The following is a 10,292-nucleotide window of genomic DNA, read 5'->3' as shown; positions in this document are numbered from 1 at the left end:
CAAAGCTCTTTTCAGTTTAACTTTGCAGAAGTTTTGAATGAGGATGCACACCATGCTTGTGATTCAAAGCAGCTCAGCATTCCACTACTGTTATTGCCACCAGTGAAAAATGAATAAAAAACCAGCAGTTTATATTCATTCTTAAGAGGTTTTTATTTATTTATGGATAGTTTTTTTTAGATTTTTAGATTCTTTAGATTTAATGGACTGGTTTTATTGCCTTTTGTATTGAATAACAGCGCCAATCTATTAAAAATATAGTTAAAGAAAAAAAATCAGAAACTTTTGCTAAAATTTGAAGGTAGATATGAAATCAATTTTCTATTTGTCATCTGTTCATGTTCAGCATTTAGACTCTTTGTGTAGCCAAAGAAATCAGCCTGCCCATTCCAGGAGTGACTCAGAATGTATATGTGAGACAGGTAGAATTAATTTGCTATTAAAGGTGCTAGTGTCCACTTTCTTACCTACTGTCTGCTACAACTAAACTGCAGTATTCTTTAAAAATTCACAAAGAAAAAGATAAATTATCATGGTACTATGATTTTTGTTCAAGTCTTACATAGATGTGGGGATAATATAAACGTAAAAGTAACGCTATTGCATCCAATATAACCCAAGTGAATAACACTACAAAATTTCTCCTAATGGGTTTCAAATGACAGTCTGCAAGTGTTGACTAGTATTGTCAATGTTGCAGAAGACTGAAAGGGTATAGACCATTGATATCAAATTGCAAAATCAATTTTACTCTGCTGACCTAACTCTCTCTCACTGTACCATTCTGTTTGTTTTTTTCATGTTAGCTTTCAAAATAGGAATGGTTGAGCAAAATATGGTTTTAATTTGACATACTGTGAAGCTCTTTGAGCTCAAAGAGCTTCATGGTATATAACATGTTCTACAACACAGCAATGTTTGTTTAAAAAAAACACTGTCAGGCATTCCAGAAAATGTCAAAATGTCAAAGTGTCATGATAGCACTGGGATAAAGCTCACACTTTGATATAATATCCCTGAGTGCCAAAAGTACGGCTTAATTCTGCCTGAACTCAGGAGTAATCCATCTGTCTCTTTAGAGAGACAAACTAAAGGAAAGGACCGAGGTGGAAGAAGTGGGAACTCAGTCATAGAGTAGTTCTGCTTATTCAGATGTTAAAGATGCAAAATGGATGAGGATACTTGGTTCTAAGAACTTGAGTCTGAACTCTACAAGTTACCAAAGATTTAGAGCTTAGTGATGTGGTTTAGTGGAGGACTTGTTAGTGTTAGGTCAGAGGTTGGACTAGGTGATCTTGGAGGTCTCTTCCAACCTAGATGATTCTGTGATTCTGTGAAAAAGAACTAAGAAGTGAAACAACCTTGCATAAAGTCTCTAGTTCAAAGTTAAGGTCATGAGTTGTGCAGAACAGACTGGTGCAACTGGTATTGCTGCTGTGTTTGGTCTTGGGCAAATCTGGGATTTAAACCTGTTTGTCAAGAGGAAAACATACTGTAAGGAAGTGAGTGCATTGTAAGGATGTCCTCTTTCCCACGTTTAGCTGTTAAGGCCTTCCCCTTGTGTGGAATCTGAAAGGCACTCTGAGCAGGAAATTCCTGTTGGACTCAGTGGGCAGGACAGCTTACATCAAAACCTGTCTGCATACCTCTGTTGGAAATTTCTCAGCTAGGACTGAAACTGACTGCACCCCACCCACTGCTGCTAACACTCAAAACTGCACTGAGTTGTCTGTTTGCCTTTCTTTATTACCTGAGTGTCAATTAGTGTAACTTTAATCCTGATTCCGCTTGCTGACGTCATTATTTATTTCTGCTCTTACAGGCCACATACTGTGAATGGCAAACCAAACAAGTGCAAGTGAGTTTGTTCTATCGGGACTTACAAGTGACCCACATCTTCAAAGCCTCCTCTTCTTTGTCTTTTCTGTTATTTATTTTATTACTCTTTTTGGAAATATGTTGATCATGATTGTAATAAGTACTGATTCCCACCTTCACTGCCCTATGTACTTCTTCCTTTTTCACTTAGCCTTCATAGACATCTGTTATGCCACCACCACTGTTCCTAAGATGCTGGTGAATTTCCTAGTGAAGCAGAAAAGCATTGGATTCGGTGCCTGTATTACACAGATGTCCCTTATCCTTCTTTCAGCTGGTAGTGAAATTTTCATGCTCTCAGCAATGGCATATGACCGATTTGTTGCTGTCTGTAACCCGCTGCACTACCAAGAGGCTATGAACAAACTTTTCTGTAACCAGCTGGTGGGGAGTGCATGGGCAATGGGATTCTTACATTCCATTATAAACACACTGCCAATGTTAAATGTACAATTCTGCAACTACACAGAAATTAAGCATTTCAGCTGTGAGTTGCCTCCTCTCCTCTCTGCAGCATGCTGTAGAACCACCCTCAATAAAGTTGTTCTTTTGTCTTCTGCGGTGATCTTTGGGTCAAGCTCCTTCCTGCTCACCCTCACCTCCTATATCTATATCATCTCTACTGTCCTGAAGATACAGTCTTCAAAGGGAAGGCAGAAAGCATTCTCCACTTGCAGCTCCCACCTCATCATAGTGGTTTTGCTATACACAACTGCTCTGTTCCAGTACACAAAATCCAGCTCAAGTTCTTCACTCATTCTAGATCAACTGTTTTCCATCCAGTACAGCATTTTAACTCCCATGTTAAATCCCATAATCTACAGCCTGAAAAATAATGATATGAAAACAGCTTTGGGCAGAATGTTAGGGAAAATTAAAGTTTCACAATCATTGTAACTACCTTTAAGCTATACATTCCAAATAAATGCACTTTTTAAAATGGAGCTATAAGGAAACAATCTGTCCTATATGTTAAAAGATGGTAAGAGCAGCCTTCACCTCCCACAGCTTTGGACCCAAGACTCCTTCCAGCCCGGCTTCTGGAGCTCAGTCTGGTGCCCTTGGGATGTGGGGTCTCTACTTAGGGCAAGGAACACAGCTGTTGCTTTCCTGTTTGCAAGTGTAACTGGTAGCAAAGCTAACCGCTTATCTCAAAGAATATTGACACAGTCACACAGACTTCCGCAGGCAATGTTTGCCTCTCAAGTTTGTTTCTCTGTATAATTTATTTATCGTTTCCCTCTTTTCCTTCATATTGCATTTGACAAGGTCCTCAATCACACCATCTCACTGAAAGTAGCATTTCTACATTTCCACAAATCTTTATGAATTAGCATGACCTACAATGTTTGTTCTTGTCATTGATTCTTATCACTGATATCATTTGTTGGCCAGATTTGTGTCTGTATGTTCTTATTTATTTCTGCGTCCTTTTTTTTTTTATTACCCCTTTTTGAACTGAACAGGTCCTACAACTGATACCCTTTAAAGGAGCAGGCATCCCGTTTCCACAATACCATTAAACTGTAGAAATCAGTTGTGTCTGTAGTAGCAGATCACTTGTTTTTTCACTTCATGCATTTATTCACATATTGCCTTTACTGCATTCCTACTCTTGCTACTGGGACCTTTCCAGAGGGAAAAAACTAAGATGACAGATGAAATCTAGAACCAATTCAGTGCATAGATAGCTGCTCCTTTAGGTTTGTTCTACCTTCAGTTACATCGTAGTGGAACTATCCCTATTCCAGATGGTATATTTCCTTCACAGCCATGGTGGGCATTCTTTTCCTGCAGCCAGCACTCCTGCTTTCCTGAAACTATGTTTACTGAAATTGACAGAATGGCTCGTGCTCCATTTCTCTAAGAGTTCCCATCTTTCTGTTGTGCACCTGTTTATGCTAGTTGCTGTGGAATGAGGTCAGGGAAGTACATACAGGCGCAGCAGTGCACCAAGCATGGGGAATGACTGGCAGGCATGGGAGAGGGCAGGTTTTGCCTGCTGTGTTTCCAGTGGAAAGAGTTAGGATGTGAGGAGAGAGGGCACCTGAGTGCCATGAGAGGAAGAAGGCATTGCACGTTGTGCAACGCATAGGAAGGTGTGTTGTGTGTTGTGTCATCGTGGCAGCTCTTTGTTTTGTTGAACCTCGTGCTATGCCCCATCCCTTGCTCAGGGCAGGGCCACAGCACATGTCCAGGAGGTCCCATGGTGTAATGGTGAGCACTCTGGACTCTGAATCCAGCGATCTGAGTTCAAATCTCAGTGGGACCTCTACTCTGACTTTTATTCCAATCTTCCAAGTTCTTGCCTTCCTCCCTACCCTGTGTTACCAGCCCCAGAGCACCGGTATCAGTGCCCCTCCTTCTACCCTGGGCCCCACTGCCCGCAGTCTCTTGCTTATGGAAACCTGTCACGTGCTCGGGTAGAGGAGACTGTTGAAACCCATGGCCCGTGGCAACTTGGTCATCTCCAGAGACTTCACAACATCCAAGAACGGTACATTGCCGTCTTTGACCACTCTCAGATCAGTAGTAGAGGGTTACTGTGCAATGCTTTCCTCGAGGAGTGAGGAGCTAATGGAGGCAGGAAGAGAACAGACCACCACGAGTCTCCAGCTGTGCTGCACAAGGTCTTTAATGAGAACGAGAAAATGCAGTGGAGCAGTACAGAGACCAAGAAGATCGTTTGCAGGGTTCAGGGAGGCAGAGAGAACGGCCCATCCATCTCAGGGATGTCTGCCCCAAATGGGATGATCCACGCGCTTCAGCAGTTGAAGCGGCAGAGTGGGGAAGGCAGACACAGCCCTGACCCCCCCAGACCAAGGGAGCCCCCAGAAGAGATGGGAACCCCCCCAGTGCTGAGGGAGCTGCCAACAGCAGCTGACAGAGAGGATCCCACGGCGGTGCTCTGAGGGAAGGAGGTGAGGATGGGGCCCGGCAGAGTCACCACGACCGGGGAGGGCTGGATGGCAACCGTCGAGTCAGCGCACCGGGCGACACACGGCTCACTGCAGCTGCTGGCAAGTGGGGTTGGGCCAGAGGCACCGCAGGAGGATGGGACACAGGGTCTGCAGCAAGACATCTCTCGTCGAGGGAGGCGAAGCTGAAACACAGAGTAGCAGGGAGGGAACACACACCCCAAGGTCAGCCTTTGTCATCTCCAAAACAGAAGTGGCTGCACTGAAGATTGGGCAGGATGCACCGGCTTATTTGGTAAGGGTCCCTCTCTTTTCAGGCACTTAATTCTTGCAGAGAGACATCCCTGCAGCTGAGCCCCATCAATCTAACCCTGCTAGAGAGGTCCCCACAGTCCCCAGCTCTCCAAATCCACCCCTTCAAAAGGGAAAGAAGTCACAGGCCCGAACCATCTGTATTGCAGTGCCAATCTGAGGCAGCCCAAGTACCAAACGGAGTCGCCAGCGTGACAGCAATGGGGCCCTCAGGGAGAGCTGGAGCGAGCGCAGGCTTACCTCGTTCCTCAAGGAAAGGGAGAGAGAAGAGAAGTGGATGCAGAGCCTGCAGCAGCATGGTCTTTTATGCTGCATCCCAGAGCCCCACGGGAACAGAAACATTCCTTGCTCATGAAACATCAAAACACCTCATAGTTGCTTCCTTCAGAGGCCTTGGTGGTGGTTAAGAGCTTGCTTCTTTCATCTGCCAGCTTTTGTTCCTGCCTCATACCACCCAACACTGAAATGATATATCTGTGTCCCAGCTCCTAAGACCAATTACGACAGAGGTCTTAGCCTGCCGGTGCGGGATTGTGTGTTTCCGTCATACAAACGTCCTTTGGAGTATCATCCACTTTGTGGTGAGCATGGCCACTAGTCACGGTGATACCCAGCCACAGAGGACACGAGGTGTCACCACACAAGGGCATTCAGTGCCGAGATTCGAGCTAATTCTGTGAGACATTTCTCCCTGTGGTTTATCAAAGATATGCAGGAGACCTTGGACTAAGGGCAGGTAGACGATCAAGGCAGCACACGTGGAGGAGACATGGGCCATGTTTCCAAGATGTTTCAGCAAGGATGGAGTGTTCTGAAGTAGAGGAAGTCTCCTGAAGGCAGAGGAGAGGACATCAAGGTCATTGCTGACACTCGTCATGCTCTGACAGAGCCCAAAGACAAAGTTCAATGAAAGCAGAGTCAAAGGGAGGAAGGGTACACCTGAGGCCAATGCAGTTCTCTCTCAAGTCATCTCTCTGAAGCAGTGAGACCTTTCTCTGTGCCTTCACAGAAATGCAGCATGTCAAGGCATAGGAACGCGATGCAAGAGATGCCCGCGTCCTTCCCTGAAGTTGACCCACTCTCCAATTGACCTGGTTTCCTCAACACATTTGTCCCACTGGCCAGAGGTCTGCCTGGCCTGCTATTGGGTTGAGGCTTACGGCAGGGAGACTTAACCTGATTTCATTTTTTCCTGGACCAGGGATGGAGCAGCTCCTTCCATGAGTCTGGAGTTCAAAGTGAGTGGGGATCTGCCTCCCAGCACACCTGACAGTCATCCTGATGTGGAAGAGCTGGGAAAATCCCTGAGCTGCAGGCAAACATGAGTCACCCAGCTGTGGACAGCAGTGGACATGGCTTTTCGGCCTCAGGCGTGCCAGGAATAGCAGAGCTCTTAGCTTCACTCCTACCTACGTGCTGCTTTCCTTACCAAGGGAGTTTCCAAGGGGCTCTGTACCCTTCCTGAAACACCAGGTGCTTTTACGCATTCTTGTGCTGCTGCCTCCCAAGGCATTCCCTTTGTGTGGCTGGTCTGGGGCCCATCTGATACAGTGCACGCCAGAGTACTCAGGGTCTGAAGGACCCTCTGGAGATCCTTTGGGCTGAAGTTCCGGCCTCAGCTGGCCAAATATCCCATTTATCTCAGGGGGTTCTGGGCCTTATCTGGTTGCCATCTGAACACTGCATCCCCCTCAGGTCGCAGGCTCTTGGTAGCTCTTCCAGGGCTCCACCATGCCCACTGTGACCTGTTTTCTCCAAAGGACAGCTGGCAATTTCCTTGTGGCAGCTTGTGAGCATTGCTTCTCTCTTTGCCCATGTGATGAGACAGGAAGGGATCAGGATGTGAGAGGGAGGGATAGGAAAATCACCCAGCTGGGGCTTAAGGCACTTTGAGCACTTGCAAATAGGCAAGGAAGTGCCTACAAGGCAGCATTATGAAGAAATTGCACATATCCTTTCCAGAAAGGATGGGGTGCTTCTTTTAGAAGACCAGAATACTGATGCACGCAGGATGGGGAATAAACAAGATGAGCTAGAGATGTGTGTGTGTAAGGTGTCTGGCTGTGCAGGAGTTAACTTTCCCCACAGCAGCCCATAGAGCGTTGTGTTCTGCACTTGTAGCTAGAACAGCACTGATATGGCACCAGTGTTTTGTCTACTGCTGAGCAGTGCCATCAGAACTCTCTCCATGCCATCAGAACTCTCTCCAATGCACCCTAAGGCCAGTAGGCAGGGGGTCGGCAAGAGCTGGGGAGGCGGCCTTGGCAGAACAGCCAATCTGAAGTGACCAAAGGGATATTCCCTACCATATGATGTCAGACTCGGCAAGAAAAGCTGCGCAGGAAAGGAGAAGGCGGTGCTCTCGTTAGGAACACATCTGTCCACCCACGCGACCACTATGCATTTTGAGACCCCGCTTCCCAAGATGTGGCCCAACATAACTTCCCGATGGGAAGTAGCGTATAATTGTTTTCTCTCTCTTTGCTTCCGTACAGCATTTGCTTGTTTTGTCTTCTGGGGTATGTTCTTGGTTGTTGTTGTGTTTAGTTTTGGTTTTGAAGCAGTGTGATCAAAGCAATGCCCACGTTCTTCCCTAAAGGTGACCCACAATCAAATGTCCGTGTGCTGCTCAGCAGCTTCATCCCATTGGCCAGAGGTCTGGCTGGGCTGCTTTTGAGGACAGGCTCATGGCATGAGGGCAAATCAGCCTCCCAGCGCACCTGGCAGTCATCCTGATGAGGAAGAGCTGGGAAAATCCCAGAACTGCAGGCAAACATGAGTCACCAAGCTGCAGACAGAGTGGACTCGGTGTTCTGGCCTCAGTCATGCCGGGAACAAGGGAGCTCCTACCCCATTGCACCCAAAGTGCTTTTTTCTTCACCAAAGGCATTTCCAAGGGTCGTTGTACCATTCCTGAAACAACGGGTGCTTTTGCACATTCTGGAGCTGCTGACTTCCAAGGAATTACCTTTGTGCGGCTGGTCCATGGCTCATATGACTTGTGAGACCTAGACTTGAAAGGACCTTTGGATGTGAGCCACTCCAACCCCTCCGACCGCCTCCCCAGAGCATGGTGCTGCGTGGTTTCTCTCCCAGGGACGAGCACCCCCATGACGAGGGTGCTGAGAAGTGCTGAAGCAGTTTGGTGCTGCAGCAGGTGGATGGCTGTCCTTTTTGCCTCAAAGACTCATAGGCCTGTCTGGGTGTTCTCAACTCACACCAACTCGAGTGTATTTGCTCTCTTCGTCCTCCTCTATATTTGGTATCTCCGTGGTGCTGGATGATCTAAGGTGGGGTTTCCTCAGCTTCAGAGAGTATGCTGGTGTGTACAACGCCAGTGTTCGGAGCACAGCGTTCTTTCCTCTGAGGTTGGCTTTAAAATACTCTCCTGCACAATCGTAGCCAGGACTGCGCATCTCGGCATCCCATCCAGGCTGCGTGCAGAGCCACTGTCATACTATATTGAGCCTCGGTCATTTTGGAGACCTTCTGAATATACCTGGAAGTGGATGCCACAAAGTTCCTGGGAAGAAGGAGGTGAGGTACACACTCCGCTCTCTGGAGATACCACTCTGACGCCTTTCCAGGCACGTTCCTTTGAATCCAGATCCCCGACCTGTCCCTGTCCTTCCCCGTCCACAGAAGTACAGCAAAGAACAGAAGCCATGCGTACGTGTCTGCGGTAGGAGGGCTCCAACCACATGTCCATCCTGTGATCACTAGGATGGACACTCATTTCTCTAAAAAATTTCCACCTTTCTGTTGCACACCTGTTTATGCTAGTTGCTGTGGAATGAGGTCAGGGAAGTCCATCTAGCCGTGGCAGTGCACCAAGCGTTGGGAATGACTGGCAGGCATGGGGGAGGGCAGGTTTTGCCTGCTGTGTTTCCAGTGGAAAGAGTTAGGATGTGAGGAGAGAGGGCACCTGAGTGCCATGAGAGGAAGAAGGCATTGCACGTTGTGCAACGCATAGGAAGGTGTGTTGTGTGTTGTGTCATCGTGGCAGCTCTTTGTTTTGTTGAACCTCGTGCTATGCCCCATCCCTTGCTCAGGGCAGGGCCACAGCACATGTCCAGGAGGTCCCATGGTGTAATGGTGAGCACTCTGGACTCTGAATCCAGCGATCTGAGTTCAAATCTCAGTGGGACCTCTACTCTGACTTTTATTCCAATCTTCCAAGTTCTTGCCTTCCTCCCTACCCTGTGTTACCAGCCCCAGAGCACCGGTATCAGTGCCCCTCCTCCTACCCTGGGCCCCACTGCCCGCAGTCTCTTGCTTATGGAAACCTGTCACGTGCTCGGGTAGAGGAGACTGTTGAAACCCATGGCCCGTGGCAACTTGGTCATCTCCAGAGACTTCACAACATCCAAGAACGGTACATTGCCATCTTTGACCACTCTCAGATCAGTAGTAGAGGGTTACTGTGCAATGCTTTCCTCGAGGAGTGAGGAGCTAATGGAGGCAGGAAGAGAACAGACCACCACGAGTCTCCAGCTGTGCTGCACAAGGTCTTTAATGAGAACGAGAAAATGCAGTGGAGCAGTACAGAGACCAAGAAGATCGTTTGCAGGGTTCAGGGAGGCAGAGAGAACGGCCCATCCATCTCAGGGATGTCTGCCCCAAATGGGATGATCCACGCGCTTCAGCAGTTGAAGCGGCAGAGTGGGGAAGGCAGACACAGCCCTGACCCCCCCAGACCAAGGGAGCCCCCAGAAGAGATGGGAACCCCCCCAGTGCTGAGGGAGCTGCCAACAGCAGCTGACAGAGAGGATCCCACGGCGGTGCTCTGAGGGAAGGAGGTGAGGATGGGGCCCGGCAGAGTCACCACGACCGGGGAGGGCTGGATGGCAACCGTCGAGTCAGCGCACCGGGCGACACACGGCTCACTGCAGCTGCTGGCAAGTGGGGTTGGGCCAGAGGCACCGCAGGAGGATGGGACACAGGGTCTGCAGCAAGACATCTCTCGTCGAGGGAGGCGAAGCTGAAACACAGAGTAGCAGGGAGGGAACACACACCCCAAGGTCAGCCTTTGTCATCTCCAAAACAGAAGTGGCTGCACTGAAGATTGGGCAGGATGCACCGGCTTATTTGGTAAGGGTCCCTCTCTTTTCAGGCACTTAATTCTTGCAGAGAGACATCCCTGCAGCTGAGCCCCATCAATCTAACCCTGCTAGAGAGGTCCCC

General features: G+C 48.3%; 1 protein-coding gene across 1 annotated transcript; it reads left to right on the top strand.

The window, feature by feature from the left end:
• Positions 1-1,836: 1,836 nt before the first annotated feature.
• Positions 1,837-2,775, top strand: LOC311213494 (olfactory receptor 5V1-like; the record flags this gene model as incomplete). The annotated part of the gene is made up of 1 exon (XM_084293533.1): positions 1,837-2,775. The coding sequence occupies one exon, from the start codon at positions 1,837-1,839 to the stop codon at positions 2,773-2,775; it is 939 nt and encodes a 312-aa protein (XP_084149659.1).
• Between the last annotated feature and the right edge of the window lie 7,517 nt (positions 2,776-10,292).

This window comes from Netta rufina (genome assembly GCF_964035555.1).
Source record: "Netta rufina genome assembly, chromosome: 11".
Lineage (NCBI taxonomy): Eukaryota > Metazoa > Chordata > Aves > Anseriformes > Anatidae > Netta > Netta rufina.
This window is presented reverse-complemented; position numbering and strand designations above follow the sequence as displayed.